The sequence below is a fragment of the Lichenostomus cassidix genome, chromosome 17 (assembly GCF_008360975.1).
Source record: "Lichenostomus cassidix isolate B80296 chromosome 17, HeHo_3.0, whole genome shotgun sequence".
In the NCBI taxonomy this organism is placed as follows: Eukaryota; Metazoa; Chordata; class Aves; order Passeriformes; family Meliphagidae; genus Lichenostomus; species Lichenostomus cassidix.
This window is the reverse complement of record NC_139497.1, coordinates 7,680,332-7,702,401: the sequence shown is the minus strand read 5'-3', so window position 1 is coordinate 7,702,401 and position 22,070 is coordinate 7,680,332. Positions and strand designations below refer to the sequence as shown.

The 22,070-nt window shown below is 45.0% G+C and overlaps 1 protein-coding gene across 2 annotated transcripts in view; it reads left to right on the top strand.

Annotated features, from left to right (window-relative positions):
• PAPPA (pappalysin 1) overlaps window positions 1-22,070 on the top strand; it is a 179,033-nt gene that overhangs the window by 58,623 nt on the left and 98,340 nt on the right. For both annotated transcript variants that reach the window (XM_085077215.1, XM_085077217.1), the window contains exons 5-7: window positions 1,508-1,700; window positions 7,782-7,903; window positions 13,833-14,340. In XM_085077215.1, coding sequence (XP_084933341.1) covers window positions 1,508-1,700; window positions 7,782-7,903; window positions 13,833-14,340 — 823 coding nt within the window. The remainder of the gene's footprint in view (window positions 1-1,507; window positions 1,701-7,781; window positions 7,904-13,832; window positions 14,341-22,070) is intronic.

Sequence of the window (22,070 nt, the reverse complement as noted above, 5' to 3'; positions counted from 1 at the left end):
ATACCCACAGGGATTTGTAGATATTATCAAGCGGGTGGTGTGTGTCTATCTGGTGTGCATGTTTGATCAGAGGAGGGTCACTGCTCAGTGGAATGGGGAGAGACAGAGGAAAACACTGAGCTGGCGTGTCCCCACTGCGGGGTGGCTGCAGTCTGAGCAGGATCCCGACTGGAGCTGTCTCTTTTTGCCTGCATCTCCAGGTTTTTAATTAGCCAGCAAATACTCACTTCTCTTTAGAACAAATCCATATTTTTCTGTTCCTCCGGAGTGCCACAGGGCACGGACTTGCAAACATCAGAGCAGCTCCTAACGCTGTCACAATATTGAACTTACACGCGACTCCTGGAGCAGCCTCCCGTGCCCTGCATCTTCCCAGAGAAGTGCAGCACTTGACCTGTGCAGAACTGTCATTGTTGTTAGGATCCCAGCTGGGACCGAGCTCTGCTGGGCTGAGAACTCTGCAGGCACATGTGAAGAAACACTCTGTTTTCAAGAGCTTTTCATCTGATGGGAAGAACACCAGGAAAAATTATTGAAGTGCTCAGCGTCAAGTTCCTCAGCAGAGCTCTGCTGGGTGACTTTGCACAACATATTTATTCCCTCTGGGATCTGCACAATAGAGAAACAGCAATTTTCTGCTTCTCTGGGGCATTGTAGTTGTAAAGCTGTATGGTGTTCAGAGGGCACTGGATGTGTTCTTGTTGCCAAATCATGTTTGAGGAAAACAAGATGAAATGAGAAATGGGTATTTATGGGAAATCATCCAGCATTTCTCCATTTTGAATGAAAAAGAAATATGAAATATCAAGAAATGTTTGTGAAAAGTTCAGAAAGGGGTTAGAATCTAAGTGGAAATGGGTGAGATACTCTATAGAATTTAAGTTATATTTTGCATCAAAAATTTACATTTTTAATCAGTGTTTGTAATGATATTTTGAATTGATCTTTCAGAACATTTTTATTTGTTCATTAGGAAATTTAAGAACTTTTAAAATTATGTATTTTAAAAATTCTTTGGTAATTCAATCTAAGAAATCTGACAGAATCTGTTGCCCACAGTTTGCATGAATCCCAGTCAATGCTTTGTCCTTACACTAGTATCCTTTGCCCTTCCATCCTTTCTCAGAGATATTCTTTTCAAAGTGAAATTCTTTTAGTCACAGAGTCCCACTGGTGGCCCAAATCCTGACCAGATTTGGGTGCTGCACTGAAGCTTTCTGTTTCTTCCCCTCCATGTCTCTGCCTCACCCAGGGATGATCTCTGTGCGCTTCAGGTGTATCCCAGGTCAGGGGGAGGGAACATTTATTGATTTATTTCCTTCCTTTCTAACCATTGTTTCCTTTCACCTGCCTCCACAAGTGATGGCTGCGCTAATTCCTTCACAGACCATTAACTCTGGAGTGCTGTGGGATCCCAGCCCAGCCCTTCCAAGGAGCTGCCATTCACCAGGTCGTAATTCTTCCTCTTGATCCCACGTGGCTGACGTGGCTTCTGTTTGAATTCCAGATGATGACTGCACCAACTCCTTCACGCCCAACCAGGTGGCCAGGATGCACTGCTACCTGGACCTCGTGTACCAGAGCTGGCAGCCCACCAAGAAACCAGCTCCCGTGGCCATCGCCCCCCAGATTGTGGCTCGCACCTCCACCTCGGTCACCCTGGAGTGGTTCCCACCCATCGATGGCCACTTCTTTGAAAGGTGATCATGCTCTGCTCTGTACTCTCATGCTGGAAAAATGGGAAAGGGGAGAACCAGGGGCTGCTCTGGGAGTGCAGCTTGGTGTTGTGCTGTGCTCAGCCTGGGTTAAGGCTCTTTCCTAAATTGGTTCGTACTGAGGAGGTTATTGATCTGTTGTCTGCTCTTCCTTTCTCAGCCTGTAGCACTCAGTTGAAGGCCATTGATTTGCCATGTAAAGGGCAAATCTTTCTCCATATGCTACGGGAGGAATTTGCAATCAAATATTCTGGCCCTGTGATTCCTGCTGTTGTTGCTGCTCGCAAATACCTGTAGGCTTCGGCTCTGCCTGCACATTCTCCCCCCTTGCCTCGCACATTCTCTTTGCTAGGACAAAGTGGATCTTGTTTTTACAACACAGAGCTCACGGGCAAGGAGGTGGCTGGGCTGGGGACAAGGACAAATGGTCCCTCCTCCCCTGAGCTGTAGGTGTGAGATGGGAATTGAGCAAGGCAAAGACCCAAAGCCCTGAATGTGATGTGAATGTAATCCTGTAGGTCAGGGTAGGGGTGTGTGGTCCTGTCTGGCAGGCATGCAGCTGTGGGATATCAATACTGGAAAATGTAGGGCTCTAGGCAGGAGTTGCACCTCATTGCAGCCCATAACTGGAGCAACTCTGCCCCAGTATGACCTGAGCAACTGGGTAGTTCATCCAAATGCTCTTATGCAGCTCTTGGATGAGCTGCAGGAGCTATGGGAGTGCTGGCAGAGAACTTCCCCACGGATTGACCTTCTCGCATTACCATTAACTCACCTCCCCTGTTTGCATTTCTTCCCCACCTCTCGTTTTGTAGTTTTACAGAGAGCAAACTTGGAGTGTCCTTCAGGAGCGCAGCAGTTCAGAGCACAGGAGGCCAAATTTACAAGCGTATTAGCACCCAAAAAGCTGCCTCAGCACTGCTGCTTTGTGCTGGGAGAGCACCTTGAAACCATTGCTTCCATCAGAGATGAAACTCCTTCCAGCACTGCTAGGACACCGTGGCCATTTCAGTGGCCAGCTTGCACTTTATCCCACTAGGCAGAGAGCTGTTATTTTCTGCTCAGATGAGATTTTCCACCCTTATTACAGATTAATATGAGGAAGGTAATCAAATCCTATTAGGAATTGATAGAAGTCTTGTGCTCTGAAGAGTGTTTGCTTTAATTACGGTTTTGTAACCAAATCCTTTTATTCCCCACCTGTGAAAAGGACTTATGCACAGTTCTGAAAATTAATTCAGAATTTTTCAGCCCATAATCATTTTTAGGTAAATTAAGTTTCTCCAATTTAATTTAGATTTCAGAAGATGCTTATTGTGTGTTAAATAAATGCCATCTGCCTCTAAAAAACACATTGATGCAGAGTTAATTGTTATGTAACCAAATATGACTTTATTACATATTTCTCATAACTCAATCAATGTGTTCTTAATAACCTCTAGTTACTTGCTTCTTAAATAACACACAGTGGATAGCCTGCTAAATCTAAAATTTCATAACAGAGTTATCATATGTTAAATAAAGAGTGATTTTCCAGGCAAAAAAAAGTCCTTTGGGTTTTCAAATCTGTGTGCTCAGTATTACTGAAGAGATTTAAAGAGACAGCCTCAAATGCTCTGAGTCCAATTCCTTGTTAAAATGAGATTCCCTCTGCTAACGGATACAGAAATGTTGCCGTGACCATTTAAAAATGTCACGGAAACGTATAAATGATCCTGTCTAAAACATGCCCAAATTTTTGATCTGCTAATCAAAACAAGGATGATAGTATTATTCTAGTGACTAATCCTGGAAAAGCTCACGTGCTGAACTTCCAGAACCGCCGTGTCCAGCGCCACTCGGTCAGAGACTCACGCCTGTATCAATTTGTGAAATTGGGTCACTGTGCAAGACAAGTAGGAGGTAAAATTGGCCAAGTATAATCTTATCTGTGTGTGGGAATACTGTAAATCTTTGCAGATATTTTTACACAAAGTGCACACCATGGCCCAAATTTTACTTGCCTCACTTGAATGAATAAACTCATTCACTTCAATGGGACTATTCATGTAAAAAACAGAAGACTGATACTCAGCTGCTGAGTGCCTTGGGCCTGGTTTCTAATGCACGGAGGCCCCTTCCACGCTGTTTTGACAGTGTAAAAGGGCCTTCAAAGGATGAATGGCTCTGGCTACATTAGCAAGTATTGTGGCCCAATATAAGTAGATCTCCAGCGCAAAACAGTTGTTAATGAAGACCTGACGTCAACACCGCGGGGCTCGGGGGGCTCCCGGTGCCCCACGGCTCCAGAGCTGTGAGCACACCAGGTGTGGTCCTGCAGCACACCTCCACTGCGCTTCCTGATCAAAAACAGAGCGAAACTGGGTCCAGCTTCCCTGCTCCAGGGCTGTTCTGAGTGCTGGAGTGGGGAAGAGGAGGAGTTTCACTCCCAGAGCTCGCTCCTGATCCGAATTACAATGCTGCTGTGGGCCTGCTCGGCGTAACTCAAGTCCCTTTTATGTCTCTTTTATTCTCCAGAGCTGTGCACAGGCAGTGACCTCTGCTTAATGAAAGTCAGGGAGGGAAAATTTAGCCTTCTGTTTAAAAACGTAGCACTGGGCTGGCTGTATCTGTGTGGGAGGTCCTGGCAGGTTGAAGGGAGATGAGGCATGGAAGTACAGACCATGTGTCTTTTCCCTGCTTAGCTGCAGCTCTTACAGGTGCATTAGGGGCTTTCCTCATTAGGGTCTTCAAATTACATGATTAATTACAAAGATTATGGGGCAGGAGCAATGCTAACTCCTAGTTCCTTTTAATTTGGGGGTGGCTGTCCTGTGTTCTCACACTTTGGGAAAAGCAGACACATGAGCAGTAAAATCTTCTCCCTGACAGACCCTCTTTGCCTCTTCAGAGTGTTCGATTGATGTTTGCTAGTTCACTCCAGAGAGTCACTTACCTGCATGTAAATTTGCCAAGATGCTGTGACCCTAAGCTCCAGCAGCTGGTTGAGCTTCCAAACACCTCTAATAATCGAATATATTTCAGAACCAGCATTTCTTCTTGTAGCCACAGGATTAGAATCCTTACTGTTCTCCATTCTCCCTCTCAAAAAAGCATGAAAAAACATTGCATGCACATATAACAATATGTAATAATAAAATAATAATGGAGCCAAGGAAACAAGTGAAAACAAGTAAGAAAAAGAGAAGTCTCTTCATTTCCTGACTGCATCCACTGGACGTGTTCATCTGCTGTCTCTGAGTGTCCATTCATGCACCTCCTGTTTGATTATGCGTGGGAAGATGTAAACAGTTTATTGTCAGAGGGCTCTGCAGCAAATTTGGGCAGAAATCTTTGAATGCATCTACTTCTCCAAGTTTTCATTGAGGTGACAGCATTAATTTCCATGACTCTGATTCTATCTCAGACTTAGCAAGCAAATATTTTGGTAAGTGTAGTGTCCCAGAGATGGCTGGGCTTGATAATCACTCTGTTAAACCGTGCTGGAAAGTTTCAGTGCCTTAGAGGGGAGATCACCAATCCTGAATTTCAAGTACAGCAGCTCCAATTTATTCTGTAAACAGGCACTCTTTACCCAAAGGAATGACAGATTTTTAGTGGTTTTGAGTTGCCTTCTGAACTGGTGCTGGCCCTGAAGGAAATTGTCTGTTTTTCACTAGTAATCTTTAGATTTTGAACCCACTTCACTGAAATATCATGCTGTAGGAATGAATTCCTCCTGTGCTCTGAACTTCAAAAGCTGGAATTTCCCCAGTACTTGGCTTATTAGAAAACAGAGAAGTCCAGATTTTCCATTACCCTGCACTTTGGGGAGTCATGTGCCCCAGTGTATAAGGTGGCAGATATGGCTATCATTCCTAATTAATAGTGTTTTGAACAAATTTATGCTCTTTTTTCTTTTTCCTTGTTGTCCATGGCTTCATAAAGTACAAGGACCTGGCTTAGGTTTTCATAAGCCTGTAAATGCGATTCCATAATTAGGTTTGACATTCATGGCTCTTTATAGGATTTGTGTGCAAGAGCCTGCAGACCAAAAACTTCAACACAGGAGTCATCCCCTGTGTAAGTCCTTTCAGCCAGAGGAGTTACATCAGGGTTGAGTTTGGCTCCCAAACTGGAAAAGTAAAAAGAGAAAGTTTGCTCATAGCCTTTCCCACATGATGCTCCTTGTGATTTCTCTCTCACCTCCAAGTCCTCACTGCTAAAAGGAAATGTTTGTCCATAAGCCTACAGTTTTTTCCACCATGGCAGCCTGTGATGAAATTGTATAGCTGCTAATTTGAGTAAAAAGCAGCCCTAATTGTGGAAACTTGGCTTTCAAAGCCCTCTCCTCATCCAGAACCAAGTGCTAATGCAGGAGTCTCTTTGTAGAGAAACTGAAGGTTTGCTAATGCTGGGACTTCTGTCCTGACTGTTGGTGGAATTGTCTGAAGAACAACTGCACAACAGCAATTCTACATTTTGATTGCTCAGGACCATTTATTCAGGTTTCTTGATTTTTAAAATTTTTTTTGGCATATATTATTCAGGCAAGCTGAGTCAGACACCTAAACCTCTGCTAAATAGGCAGCTGAGAAGTGATATAGGGAGGCAGTGTCACACCAATAGTGCAGGTGGGTGAAGTGAGACACGGAGAGAAGTTACTCACCCCATGCCCAAATTTTTGCATTACCAGAGTTACAGACCATGAAAGGAAGAGGAGGCCACCTTTGCCTCCCTCTTCTTTATTCAATCCCTTTGCCATGTTTTATTTTTCAGGTGTTTTCAGCAGGTGCATCCCTTTCTGCACTGCACAAGCTCAGCCATTTACTGGCTCCTTGTCAGGGTGACTCAACCACTGAGGACCCCAAATAACCTCTGCCTGAGGGTCCCAGTCCTCTCTTCAAAACAGTGCTGAAATAAAACATGCAGTGGTGGTTATGATGGTTAAAATTTGCATAGCTGATTATAATAGTTGATATAAGTTGTTTTAATAATTGACTCAAACCATTCTTGCTAGGGTACCATAGAAAGCACACTGTGTTACAAACAATTGTTTACCTAAAACTTGTGTCCTTTCCTAGGTGCATTTGATCATTAGGATAATTAATTTTTAACTTTCCGTTTCAGCGGGAAGTGTTCCTTACAGCAGAACAATTAATTCTGAATAGTAAGCAGCTTAGTGTGGTGAATAACCACACATTCTGGGTCATACAAGGTTCCAAATTTTGTGACCCCAAGGAACATAGGGCTAAACTGTGTGAATTGCATCCTCAGGTGATATAAATCAGCTTAACCTTATGGAGGATGTTGGAGTTACTCCAGTCTACATCAGCTTAAACCCTGATCTTGTGAATGTATTAACAAAAATATTTAAACTGACAGAGGGTAATTTTGGATTAGATAATAGGAAGAAATCCTTCCCTGTGAGGGTGGGGACAGGGTGGCACAGGGTGCCCAGAGAAGCTGTGGCTGCCTCTGGATCCCTGGAAGTGTCCAAGGCCAGGCTGGACAGAGCTTGGAGTAGCCTGGGCTAGTGGAAGGTGTCCCTGCCATGGCAGGGGTTGGACTGGATGGGCTTTAAGGCCCCTTCCAGCCCAAACCAATCTGTGGTTGTGTGATTTGTGAATTGGTGTTTGACTGGGTTTCCCTGTTCAGCCAATCTTGCTCGAAGGACAAGTTTAAAGATAATACAAGTTCAATCAATAAATAAATCCATGGTGGGAGCAGAAATAGATCTGAAATCTCCTGCGGCCAATTTCTCTGCTCTAACCACTAAGCAACGTGCATTTTCTTTTGTCATGGCTTGGTCCAGTGCAGGGAAAAGAAAAGAAAAACATAGGTGAATGTGATTTCCCAGGTTGCTGTCATTTGGTGTTGGATGGAGAGCTCACAAATGCTTTCTACACAGGCTCTTGACTTAAATCTACAGAAGGTCAGCATCAGAAAACACTCTTGTCAGTGCCTTGAGAAAAGAGGGTTAAGTGGGCCTGAATTCTAAGTCATATTGCTTTTAACATAGTTGAATAAGCAGCTCATTCAGCTGTTACTAAGTTGGTGTGTTTTCCTGTTTTCCTGGCCTCCTAGAGAAGTGGGATCAGCATGTGAGCTGTGTGCGGAAGGAAGAGTCCTGGTGCAATATGCCTTCAGCGCCTCTTCCCCCATGCCCTGCGATCCCTCGGGGCACTGGAGCCCACGGGAGGCAGAAGGTGAGTCACAGCAATGGGGACAAACACAGGCATGGCGGGGGAGAAGGTGGAACAGAGTAAAGGGAGAGCCACAAAGATGGGAGGAAAATCTGGGAGAGAGTGACTGGTGATGATGCCCTGATGGGCTTACCTAAAAGAGAGGCTAGAAAAAGTTAAGAGAATAAAAAGCAGTTCCATTTATTGAGGGCCTTCAGGTGCATTTAGGGCAGGCAAAGCCCACCTGAGGGGCTACACCCAAAATGGACACCGAGTCACGAGTTTTTCATATTTTATAAGTTCTGTCCATTTGCATATTGAGGTTTAATCCTCCAATTACAGCTTCAGGTAATGATGTCAATTACTCCAAATTTGCTCCCCCCAATTCACTTTTGTTTACATATTTTGGGGCCTGAGACAGTAAGGTGTCCTTGGATTCCAAGCTTCAGAGGAATTGTTTTGTCTAAAAATGCTGAGAACAGAAGCTTTAGCACCCTGTGTGGAGTCCAGAGTTATACACTAAAATTACAGATGCACAAAAAATAGAGAAACTAAAATCCTAAGCCAGCAGGGATACCTGCATGTAACGTGAACAAAACTAGTGGGCAAAGAAACACTGTGCCCTGACAGAATACCACTGACCAAAACCTGTGTTTTGGCCCCTGAGTTCTGCCCCTGCCCATGAATTAAGTGAATTCCGGGAGCTGAACATGAATTTCACAAAGCAGCAGAGTGCCAAGAAATGCTGACCATTCACATCTGCCAGACGAACTCCTCAGGGGAGCTGTTTACTCCCTCTACTCCAACTCCAAAAGTGAGGAGTTGTTATTTATTTGGGCCTGATTTGTGCTGCCTTTGCTTGTGGTGAACAGCAGTGGGCTGGAAGGAGGTTGCCCTTTGGGCGAGTGCTCTGCTGCAGGAATGCAGGTGACCACGTCAAGCCCTCTCATTCAGGATGTTTTGCAAGTCATTCTCTGGGACTGTTGGAAGGAGAATGGTCTGCAGGGCTGCTTGTGCAGTGCCATTAGATCTCCATCATTAACTCTCCTCCACATGTCCCTTCCGTTCCGTCCCTGGGTGTTTGTGGTGGAGCATATTTCAGATTGTGCCAGGCAAAGGTCAGCCATCCCAAATCACGGTTTGGAAAGAGCAGAGTGTTATTTCAGCCTGTCCCTCACGAGCTGTTCCTTCCGGAGCAGCACGCCGCAGGTTCAGACCTCACTGTGAGCACACAGGTGAGTTCAGGGAGCCCCAAGGACAATACTGGATTCTGAAAACTCATTATACAAATACCTCCTCATGTTAAGGTTTATTTGTCCTGCAGCTAGAGCACCTGGGAGTTGTTCTGCAAGGAATATTATTTGGGCTGGCACCTTCCTTTATCCTAAGGTCAGCACTCACAATGAGCTGTGTCCCTGCTCCTTGATGGGACACTAGACAAGTGTCCTCTGTCCCACACACCCAGGTCCCAGGGTGGAGACCCAGCAGAAGCTGTTTCACTCCAACTCACCTCCTAAATTTAGGTTGCCCAGAGAAGCTGTGGCTGCTCCTGGATCCCTGGAAGTGTCCAAGGCCAGGCTGGACAGGGCTTGGAGCAGCCTGGGACAGTGGAAGGTGTCCCTGCCCATGGCAGGGGTGGAGCTTTAGGGTCACTTCAAACCCAAACCATTCCATGGTTCTGTGACATCCAAGGCTGCTGGGCACAGCCCAGAGCACACCTGCCCCTCGGGTGGATGCTTCACCCTGGGAAGCAGAACTCTCCCTCCAGGGGTGACTGAATTACCCAGCAAACAACATCAGCAAAGCTTGGATCACTTGCAGTAGTAGTTCTTGGTAGAATTTCCACTTAGCCAAGGATTACAAGACTTTGAAACCTGGTTTCATTTGGAACAAAACTTGAAGCTTTTGAAATTCTCCATGAAGGAAAATTTAAAACAAGAAGTGTTTGAGGCTGGCCAAAATGATTTGTTTAGCTCATGTAATTCCTCATGAACTTTGGTTAAATTAAGACACTTAAAAAAATACCCTTTTAGTATAGAATCTAGGGCAAAAGCAACTTTGAATATCAAAATGGAAAGTGTTTCAAGGTGCAATAGTGAAAAGGTTTCTTCCAAAAATGTCAAAACACAACATTCCCATAGTGTTAGAAATTTCTTGCCATTTTCTCTTCCAGAATAAATTTTTGGCCAAATAAGCCCAATTTTGCAAAGTGTTTTTATTTTGAAAGGACTGCATATTCCATTGAAATATGCAGTTCCATCAAATTTTCTCCACTGAGCTTTGATTTGAAAACTTCTAGATCCCACACATTTTGCCAGAGGCATCATTCCTAGAGAAACTAAGCTACTCTAGGATTTATTACTCAGCAGCATTTTGCATTTAATTTCCTCTTCTTGCTCTGTGTGCCTGCATGTTCTTAACTATGAAAGGTGCAGTCTGATCCTTATCTGTCTCATTCAGTCACTCTTGTGCCATTGCTATGGAACAGAAGTTTGGTAATCCTGTCCTCAGGATTAATGAGTTGTTGCCACTTTAGGATCGAAAATACACTGAAGGTATGGTGTTTCCTTCTCCATGGCTTTCTGTTGTCACTGCCACACTCTCTGACATTCAGGCTCTCTGAATATTTGCACTCAGTCTGAGTTGCAAATAGCGCAGTTAGATCATTGTCTGCCTTCTTTAATTGTCTATCTGTGAGTACTCGAGCATGCAGGCTTTAAATTCACTTTCTGCAGGCGTTCATGGGTGTAAATCTCCAGTGCTTGGATGTCCATGGAAAGTGAAGACAAAGGAGGCACAAGCATGGCCAAAATGAACTTGTTTTAAAATCTGAGATGACACTCGTGGAAAATGTTTTGTAGGACTCATCCAGCTTCTGAGCAGAAAACCACATTGCTCACATGTCTCTGAAGCAGCTCTGCTTGGTCTGATCTCATTTTCCTGAGCTCTCCTACCCCAGGTAGCTGCACCAGAAATGGTCTGGGCTCTGTGTGAGTCATGCCCGTTGCAAAACCCTGCTGTGGGCACTGTGTCCTTCCTAATTTCCTGCTTATTCCTAATTCCCTGAGCATGGTGGGATCCAAGCCCTAGGCTGAGGCATCTCGTGGTTCTTTCTCAGGCAGTTGTGGCCCCTGCACGAGGGGCTGTTTGCTCCTTGGCAGGAAAGGCTCTGCAGATCAGGCAGCTCTGATTTACTCTTTATCTTCACCGTAGAGCCAGAAAGCTCCAACCTACCTGGATTCTCACCAGCAACACCAGCTAGATCAACAAACCTTGCAGCACCTCCATAACTATGTCAAAGGGGTGTTTTATATAAGAAAGGTGATTTTGGCTCAAGCCCAGTGAGTACCTTTGCTTGCTGTGCAATATATGCATATATCAGTCAGTTCCTCCTGCCTGGCTCACTGCTGACTGAGAGAAGTGTGAGAATATTATAAGAAATATTGCTGCCTTGGGCCGTTCTAGAGCTCAGCCTTTTCCTCGGGCTAAAATTTCCCTCAAGAGCAATTCATTCTGTATTTTAATTGTCCTAGCAGGACACTGGGGTTCCACAGGGTGGTTCCTTTATCTTGACCACCTAAGAAATGTGGCAGGTGAGTTGCAGTTGTGACAGCAGTGATGACATCCTGAGTGACTGCTGGTGCCAGATGGCCTCTGAGGCTCTGTCCCTGTGCCAGGGAATTCATCCCAGGCACTGCACAATGAAGGATTCACACACCAGGCTGTGGTTGTGGACAATGTTTTGGGGAAAGACATCATCCTAACCTGCTCTCTAACCAGGACATGGGGTTTGGCTCATCCTCACAGACCTCACATTCCTGTTTTGTGTTAGGCAGGATGTGATGTTGCATGAGATGCTGTTCTGTGTCTGATCTGACTGCCTCAAAAGGCAAAGGATTTTCAGAACCTGAGTGCAGAGGGGAAGAATAACTTCTACACCATTTCTTTTAACATACAGTTATTTGTAATATTCAGAGTAGTTACCCATCTCTAGAAATCCAATTACACGAAACAAGGTTTTCATCCTCTTCCACAATTAAATTAATGTTTCTTACCCAGGTCAAAGTGTTGGATGACATTTAAGAAAAAGTCCCTTTATCTCAACTTCATTGAGGTTTTTAGTCTATGAATGACTACAGTCTGCCTCCCATTTTGGGGTAATGATCTGTATGCTAAAGCTCCCTGGAGGCTGAGTCCAGTTCATGCATCTCCAGGGATCACACCCTGATCTACCAAAACGTAGGTTTGTTTGGAATTTAAGTCTTTACCAAGGCCTTGAACTGACAGAGGTAAATTTTCAGGATCCCAGGTGGGGATGTACTGGGCTGTGAGCCATCAGCTCCATTTTCCTTTCTGCAAGGGGGCAGTGGTAAAATTCACAGACCTTTCCAAAGCCCTCTGAGATAATGGAGTTAAAAACCACCTTTGGGCTGCAGTGAGGAGTTTGCTGTGGGTCTGAGAAAGTCGTCAGAGGGCTCAGCCAAGCACACCCAGCCTGCTCTGAGGGTGAGATAACGTGAGCTGAATGGGGTATTGCTGCTCACAGCGATTATCCACAGGGCTTGCATGCTTGCCAGGGGGGAAACTCGAGCGTGTTAAATGGACCTCTGGCTTTCCTCAATATGTATCACTGCTGTGGTCTCTCCAGATGCTGAGCTTAGTGGCATTCCTGCTGCTCTGTGCCATGGGAGGAGGAGAGAAGGGCTCTGGGATATGGGAGGTGAGGGAGAAGCTCTAAAAGTTGGGCATCTGTAGGACAATAGCGTTGAATCGCAGGAAGGCTGCCAGGAAATCTATTCTGCATCTGGGTTCATTTGGTAGGAACAGGAGAATTCCCTGAGCTGTTTATCCTTGACAAAAGAGGCACATTTCTAACACTTCATTGGATCACAGACAATCAGAATAACCTTCGCACGTTGCCCTTTTCTCTTTAAATTAGTAGTGATGTCCTGTTTGTCCATGTTTGCCCAGTAGTTTATCTTGCTTTCTTCCTCAGTTGCAAACAGCTGTGCTCTCCTTTTTTCCCCCTCTGCCTTCTGCATTTCTCTCCTCTCATTACCTTTCTTTATCTTCTTTTTTCTGTACTTTGCCTTCTCCCTGTCATGCTTGCCTCCCTTTTTGTGTGATTATTTGGGAAGGGAAAGGGAATTTATAGCTCTCACTGGATTCTGTTACCAACTGTTCCACCCGTCTGACCCCTCTGGATCTTGCAGTCCATGACTCCACGCCAAATTGTAATGTTACCATAGTATTTGGGAACCCAGCAAGCATTGTGGCTTTCATTATTTTTTAGTGCTACCTCCCATGTAGTTGAACACAGCCAACGGTGAGAAATGTAAAAGCACAAGTGCCTGTTGTTTCATCACAAGGAGAGCAAGGAGGCAGCTCAGACCTGTGCACCATGTGCCTCCAAAAAAGGGGTCTTGCACAACGTGCTAGATCAGCCTGTAAATGCCACAGGAGTTGCCCCAAACAGTACAACAGCTTCTTGAAACAAACAAAGGCTCTTTTCTTGTCTTTGTTAAAAAGATTGTATTTTCTAGTGAGAGGCAAGGGAATAAGTAGGAGGTGAACTGAAGGCATAGTGACTCTGTTTATCAGGTAAATTACCAAGTGGAAGGGGTAGAAAATATCATTGTTTGGCACAGGCAAAGGCACTAGAAACAGGAAATGCAGGCCCAGTTGCACTGGCATAGTGTGTGTTGTGTGTTCTCCAGTCCAGATGGGCACTTAAACCAGGTTTGTGCCTCTCACCTGGCTGGAGACACTTGTTTATGCTCCTCCTCCCCATGTTGGCCATGTTTCTGTTGAAATAAATAATTAATTTCCTGAACAGATGTGTTCTCCTGCCACCAGTCTGCCTTTTAAACTGATGCCAATGAAAACTCATGCTCTCTAACTTCTTTTGTTAACTTCTTCTTTAACCTCTGTCTGTTTCCTTCTTCCTTCCCAGGGCACCCTGACGTTGAGCAGCCCTGTAAATCCAGCGTCAGGACGTGGAGCCCCAATTCTGCTGTCAACCAGCACACGGTGCCCCCAGCCTGTCCCGAGCCCCAGGGCTGCTACCTGCAGCTGGAATTTCGCTATCCCCTGACTCCAGAGTCCCTCACAGTGTGGGTGACGTTCGTCTCCCCGGACTGGGACTCCAGTGGGGCAGTGAATGACATCAAGCTGCTCACAGTCAGCGGGAAGAACATCTCCCTGGGGCCGCAGAACGTCTTCTGCGACATCCCCCTGACCATAAAGCTGGATGTGGGACAAGTGGGCGAGGAGGTGTATGGGATCCAGATCTACACCTTGGATGAGCACCTGGAAATCGATGCTGCCATGCTGAGCTCTGTCCCCCACAGCACGCTGTGCTCAGGCTGCAAGCCCATCCAGTACAAAGTGGTCCGGGAGCCTCCTTTCCAGTCTGGATCTCCTGTGGTCATCTCAAACCTCAGCAGGAGATTTGTTGACACGTAAGTAGCTGCTTGCCAGAGAGCTGGATAGGCTTGTCCAGATCATAACAGTGCCCTGTTCTTCTCATCCCTCTAATGTCCAAGCACTGCAAGTGATTGTTAAGATGTTGAGCTAGGCAGGCATGCCAAGACAGGATGTTCTCACTGTTTCTCTCTGAAACCAGGAGCATTAAACCCAAAGGAAATAGCCTGTGATTTAATAATTTTTGAGAAACTTCTGGGCTGGTTGTGCAGAGATGTGTAATTCAGGCTTTCTTTAACTACAAAGGATATTGCAATCTACCTAAGGTATGATAAATTAAATGTTTAAGCTAAGCTAAATGAGGACCTCTGGAGTAATATGGTCCTCATTTCCCTGGGAATCTTTTAAAAGTTATATTTTGATGGAGAAGGAGAGAGCAGGGCTCCCAGTGCTGCAGCACCAGTTAACTGCTAAAGAAAGTGTGCAAAGAAATACACTTGCATGTTCAGGTGTGTAAATGTGTTTCAGCCATTTCCATTTTCTGCTTTCATGGATCAGTAAGACAAGTTGTGTTGGTGTGAGATTGTTCTGAAAGGGGAAACATGCCAAGTGCTCTAGTTTGTTGTAGGAACTGAATTTCATTACCCTCATCTAGTGAAGGGATGCATTATTGTTGAGGAAAGTCCAATTTCAAAATATTTACTGATTTCAAGGAGATCCATGATCTACCCCTAAGCATTTGACAGCAAGAAGAACATCTTCTGCATAACGTGATTCACTGGAAATTATTCACTCATCTGTGGGAGCAACATGAAGCACTTTTGAAAAATGAGCACCAGATAAAAGGAAACCTGCTAAGAAAACTGCACTCTAATTTAGAAAATATGATCTAATTAGTACAGCTAATATCAAGGAAGCATACATCATTATGGTCTTCTAAAGCATATTTAAATAGAATAAAAATGATTAATTAACAATTCAGTAATCATGAGCTACCATCCCTTTTCAAGGCCCAATTATGCAGCTCAGAAGATGCAAATTGTCCCTACGGATTTAAAAATTCAAGGTAACTAACAATAGTGAATCTAAAAACAAAAACCCAGGACATCACTAAGATTACTCATGTGCTGAAAGTTAAGCATGTGCTTAAGTGCTTTCTTGGGTTCTAGCCTTGTTCAAACAATTGCTGGCGCTTAGCATGAGGTGAATATTGGCATATTGGAAATGTGGAAAGTGGTGAATTTTCCCAAGATTTTGCTGTGAAAGCATCTTTGCTTGAAACCTGGCCCACTCTCATTGGAAAGTGGGACTGGTTTGGTTTGAAATATTCGCATACCTTAGCACAAGTTCCCACAGAAACAGGTCCAGTTTTGACTTCATAACAATGTGAAAGAAAAAAGAAAAGCCCAAAACATAAGTTGTATCCTGAGTTCTGTTTCTTTGTCTTTTATTATGATTTTGTGGTCACTTCTAGCTCGCAGCTCAAGGGAAAGAGTGCTCTAAGAATTAAATCAGCAGCCAAGAATTAATGACAGTTTTCCTGAGAGTCATTGATTAAATCACATGGGGTAACAGCACTGTCCCTTTCTGTATGTCTCGGGTAGTTAGAAAACCAGCCAGCTGAAAATCAGACAGAACATTTAATTTAGTCTTTCTGGGCTCTACCTGTGATCAGTGTGCAGAAGTGGATGCTCCTGGAAGCTGGCACAGCCAACATCCCAACCAAATCCCATCCAAACCCTCCAGCCTAGCGGGGTTCAGTTCCTCTGTGTCTTACAGGGAAAATCCTGCCAGTCAGCTTTCACAGGATGCTTGGGAAGTGAAGTTTTAGCCACTGGGTGAGGAGGCAAATATACAGATTCTTAAGTACTTGTAGTTGTCTTTAAGACTGTTTTGGTTGATTTACAATGAGGGTGGGCAGGCCCTGGCACAGGGTGCCCAGAGAAGCTGTGGCTGCCCCTGGATCCCTGCAAGTGTCCAAGGCCAGGCTGGACAGGGCTTGGAGCAACCTGGGATGATGGAAGTTGTCCCTGCCCATGGCAGGGGGTTTGGAGATGGTCCTTAAGGTCCTTTCTGACCCAAATCATGCTGTGATTGTGTAACTCGAAACTTCTGCATGTGTTTGGAATTTTGAGACATGAGATGAATGTTTTATCATATCACATGGGCACAGCACTGATCTGTATCCCCTGGTGATGGGGGAGATTCAAAGACTGCTGCTGGGCCATACCTTGAGACACAGCAAACTCCTTGAAACTCTGCATGGGGTTGTGGTTTTCTGGGAGAGGCAAAAGCCATATGAATTTTCCATTGGAACCTTTTGCAAAGTGCAAAGAGCAGCCACAGCCTTTATACTGCCTAAGCATGAAGGAAGGGAAGATGCTCCAGAGCAGTCAGGGACAGAGGCAGTGCTGCCACTTAGAAATGTGTGCAGAGGTGAATGCAGTCTCTCCCCCTGTTCACATCTGCCTGTTTACCTCATTCTGCACCTCTGGAATTCAGCATATCTGTGCAGCCAGGCTTTGCAGCCCCTTTATCTCTCTGTGAGCCCCAAGCCAGTTGCCTCTCCTCAATGCCCTTGCATGTTTTCCATATTAAATAAAACGACACCCCCACATGTTCTATGGAAGGCTATTTTGAAGGCAGTCACATATCTTCACTCTTGCCTCCTCTGACCTTGATCTTCACTTTCTCTTTTTCTCCCAAAGAAAATATTTCCTTGCACTGTTATCTGTGAGCAAGATCCTCTCCCCAGGTATGGCGATGCTGAAAGAAAAATTAATTTCTCCTACCTTCTTCCCGTCAAAGAGAGGGAACTTCCCTTTAAGCTGAGAGGAGGGACAGCCTTTAATGGATAACCCTTGCCTAGTCAGCACTGGGTACTCCACAGAGGAGAGTAAATAACTAGAACAGTGGAAACATTTTATTAAGAAATGAAAAATAATGCCAGACCTTCTGTTCGCAAGCTGAATTTTAATCTCAGCTCTTGGCTCAAGCTGAGGCTTAAACATTCATTTCTGAGGGACAGGACCTTATCCTTGGACCTTACAGGAACCAGGAAAGATACACTCAATTCCACTGAGTGTGATCAGCCAGAATTGCTGGTATCTGTGATACAAAATGAGAGGCAGAGCCTAGGAAGAGAGCAGAAAGCTAAATAAATCAGTGGGGGGAAAAAAAGAGGTCAGGCCAGGTGCAGCAGAGAACTGCTGAGTCTTCACACCACAGCGAGTGATAAGGAAGGAGCCTCATCTGCAAGTCTCAAACTCTCAGCTCACAATTTAATCCACAGTGTGGGCTGTGCACATGCACAGAGGGCTGTGCTCTGGCTGTTCTCTAGAAATAGTGTGTGACATGGTCACAGTGGCAATTGAGGTAGTGGCTCTTTGCCCGTCCTGGAGCATTTTTACACTCATTGTTGTGTTGGAGAGTAATCATTGCTGGTTTTTAAGAGCTCAGTGAAGAGCCTGAGCTCTCTGGATGGTGTCACAGGCTCAGTTAGGTGTCAGACCCACCTGGGCAGTCTGGGGTGGGCAGCCCATATTCCCCATGGCACTCACAATATCCCAGTTTGTGAGCTGGGAGTGCTCACAAGACCTACATGCTCTCCTCTGGCAGACCAAGCCAAGAGACACTGAGGTTGGTTTTGGAAAGTTGTCAGAATAACTGAAAAAGTTTCGAAGAATTGGAAAATTTCCCAACTTTTCTTCCACAGACTTTGTAACAAGCCTCAAAGTGTGGTGGACAGCTCTGGATCAGGTTGTCTTTGTGGTGTTAACCAGTAGGGTTTTTTCAAGACAAAGGCATTGACTGAAATAACCCGAGAAAGAATCTCAGCACGAAGCCCTGGTACAAGGTTTGGGTTTGCAGAGTTGAGCTTTGCTGAGAAGCAAGTTTGCAGTCCTGTGATATGTTATTCTGAGCTATTCCTACCAGAGCTGACACACAAAGATTCTGCCTTCAGACTTCAAAAAAGAAACACTGAGAGAGAAGCTTGCATTTTCTTGTATAGGGAATAGATTTTTCTTCTCAATTTTGGCTATTTTGCACTGACATTCTATGGCTAAACATCTTCTGTTGCTTGATAATAGTTGGAGGGGACCTGTCATCATCTCTGTAAACTACAATTGTTTAAGCAAGTACAATACTTTTAAATACCTTGTTAGAATCAGGACTTCCATTCAGTGCTGAACTTGTAAACTTCATGTCATTTCTTGGGTTTTAACTCTGTTTTAACACCTAAGGTGATGGAGTAAGATCTCACTCAGGCTTGTTGGAGTGCTTGCAGAATGACTGAGAAATTGCCACCCTCAGGATGGCAGGTGGCTGAAGGGCTCCTGTGGCACTGTTTGTGGATCCTTAGCGTTTTATTCTTTGTGGGTCCTTAGCAGTTCATGCGCTTCAGCTCTGTACTTTACCCAACACAACCATTTGTTTCCAAATTTGCCCCATTGATGCTTTTGCTATCTGTATCTGGTCCCCAGCTGGAAGGGGAATATGGTCAGTGACTTGTCAGAAACTCCAGATGAGGAGAAGTTGAGTGAAATGGAAAGTAACTCTTTAGTCTGAAGGTTCCTACAAGCAAGAACAGGCAGGCTGGAGAGCCAGCAGTGGCTGTTCATAATGAGCAAGAACTCCTTACAGACAGCTATTGGTGTGTCTTTTAGCCCCTGAACTCACGAGGAAGAGTGCATTTCCCTGACACAGGCCCAGTGAGCACACTGGGAAATGATGAATATCCCAATGGTGACATCTAAACCCAAGTCTCTGCAGAACGCAACACTAAAATTTCACAGCGACATCTGTCCTTATTATGGCATTCCTTCCTTCACCTCAAAGATCTATTTCTCTGTTTTCTGGAGGTCTACCAGCCAGAGGAATGTATGATCTAAAGCAGCTGAAATGAATTGCCAAATCTATCTGTCATGAAGATAATTAACACCATATTTCCACCCAAACAAGATACAGATCACTGGGTGGTTTTTCTCCCGACACCAAAATCTGAAGCCCATATTATCACCAATCTTCTGCTCATCCCTCCTCCACAATTACTATGCCAAACATCTCTCGATATGCCAGGAAATACTGGGGAGTATCTAAGATAGGACTGAAATGTTAAGAAAACACGTTGCATGCCCAGATTTATCTGCAAGGTTGTCTGTGCAATATCGGTGTGCTGCACATCTGGATTCCCAACTGGCTTTGGAACTGCAGATGGCATTCCTGCTGTCCTTGTTCATGAACACTTACCCATCTGCCTTGGAAGGCCTTGCCTTGATGCATGCAAGGACCTCCTTTGCTTTTTTTGTGAGTATATTGCACTGATGGTTCGTAGTTGCCTTGCAATTGATAAATCACAGAATCATAGAAACACAGAAAACATTGAAAGGGACCTTGAAGAGGATCTCCTTCCAACCCCCTGCCATGGGCAGGGACACCTTCCACTAGACCAGGTTGCTCAGAGTTCCATGCAGCCTGACTTTCCAATTAACTGCTCTCTTCCCCTCTCACTTGCAATGAAGAGTTCCTATTTTATTCTGAGTTCCTTGGTCCTAACATGTAATATTGTCTTATACTAACATAAGAACCATTTCAAGACATCCAGACCTGTAAGTTATTAATTTCTACATTATAACTCCATCTTTCTCTGCATTGACTGAACTTATTTACCCATTCTGGATGTCTGTGGATAGTTGAACTTTTGGGGTTCTGATGTTTATTTCACAAAATGTTTGTTAGTCAGTCTCAAAGTGATAAATGGAAAAAAAATCCATTTTCATTCAAATTTCTCTTTCAATTCCACATAATACAGCTGTAAGATGTAAATGCAAAACATACTCTTGTTGAGCCCCTGAGTATTTAATGCCCACTCTCACACCATGCAGTACCAGGGAACTGCCATTATTAAAAGCATTTTTCACTAGTCCCCATCTATGAGAGTTCTTTCCCATAATTGCACAATTCCCCATATTATTTTTTCTTTAGTAAGATGTTAGAGATCCCAGGCTATCTCCATATGAAATGTTACAGCTCCTCTCCAGCAAAAATACTTTTACCAAGCTTCAGCAAGAACAGATTTACTCTTATTCACACTTTCTTGCTCATTTCTGAGAGCTTCCCTATCATTAGCGTTCCATGCTAGCTTTCCATGGACAAAGCTATTTTAAGCTTTCCCAAGAAACAAAAACCCTTCTGGCCCACTAGCTTTCTCCTACCCCTGTAATTTCCAGTTTCAGATTCAAGAACTTGCCTAGTTCTTCATCCATAGTTGTTTTGTTAAGAAGTGTTTGATTTGCTCCTTGCAGATCCTACTTTCCCAGCAGGAATAGTGACTGTGCTGTCACTGTATGAAAGCCTGGCGAGTTTTGAGTGTGTTGGAGCTGTCTGTGGTCAGTTTTGGCAAAGCTGTGATGTTGAGATGCAGCTGGTGTAGGACAGTGTAGCAACCCTGGTGCTCAGCAAGGTGCTGGTGCTGTCCCTGTGCTGCTCCAAGGCCATGCCTGGCCTTGGCTGTGTCATCAGCTCCTTCCTCATGCAGCCTGTGTGGACTGCCCTGTTCCTGCCTAATGAACCTGTAAATCCCCTATGATCAAGCAACTGAACAATGTGGGACAATTGTCTGTTCTACACCTTTCCCAGCAATGGGAAACTGGTCATAGGTTCACCTGACCCTAGCAGAGGTGACGTGTTGTGGGAAGGAGACTCCTCCACCCAGAAGCAACTCCACTTCCAGCACCCCCTGGAGAAATTCTTTCCTTTCCCAGCAGTGGGGCCTCACCTGTGGCTTGCACAGGTCTGGGCAGGGAGGCACAGGGGTGACTGATGCTGCTCCCTGTGCCAGATAGGAGCAGACAGCTCTCCTCTGCACTGAGGGCGCAGCGAGCCAGGAAGAGGAAAATGATGCAAACTGCTTCTATTCCATCTCCTGTTCCTGCCTCTCTCCCTCACGTGTGTTGTGCTGCTAAATCCTGAGGTGGTAGTTGTTATTATTTATAGCTGCTGGTAGCGTGCTGGGTGTTTCACAGAGGAAATACACCAAGTGCCTTCATCCAAAGAGCTCCCAATGAGGTGTTGTGGGGCAGCAGTGCTGGTGCTCTCAGGGATGATGCATCTCCACTTGGCTGATGTGATTTGACAGCTGGAAGCTACGTTCTGATGGCTTTCCTTCTTCCCTGCTTTCTTCATTAAAGGTGCCAGGTTATCTTTGCGAAAGGAGAAAAGCTGCTTCCTGACCCCACACGCAGAGCAGATAGAGCAATTTTTTCCCTTACCACCCTCTGCCAAATTGCCTTAACCCTGCCCTGGAGAGGAGAAAGAACAATTTGACGCTCTGTGCCCATTCAGGAGGCAGCTTTTCCGCTAAGCCTGTGCAGAGAGGCCGTTTGGTGCCAGCTGTAGTGATAGATTTGTGGTTCCTCGCTGTTGCGGTTTCTTATGTAACGCTGTAACTAAAGCTGGCACTTGACAGAATCCGTAGCTCCTGTTCTGGCTCGGCTGCACATGATGCAAGAATAAAGGTAGTGAGGGCGGGTAAATATCTTTATGGGTTTGTGATCCCAAGACAGGGCAGCACAGAGGAACTTTTCAGCCTGGGTCTATCTTTGAAGGATGGGATGGCTCTGAATGTCCCCCTGCTGGCACCCCTAAATAATTATTCCAAGAAAGAGCGACTGTCCCACGTGGGGAGTGAAACTTGGCTTTGGGATCAACTCTGCTCCAGCCAGAGACTCCCCAAGGACTGCTGCTGCATTGGATTCCCATCTCCAAA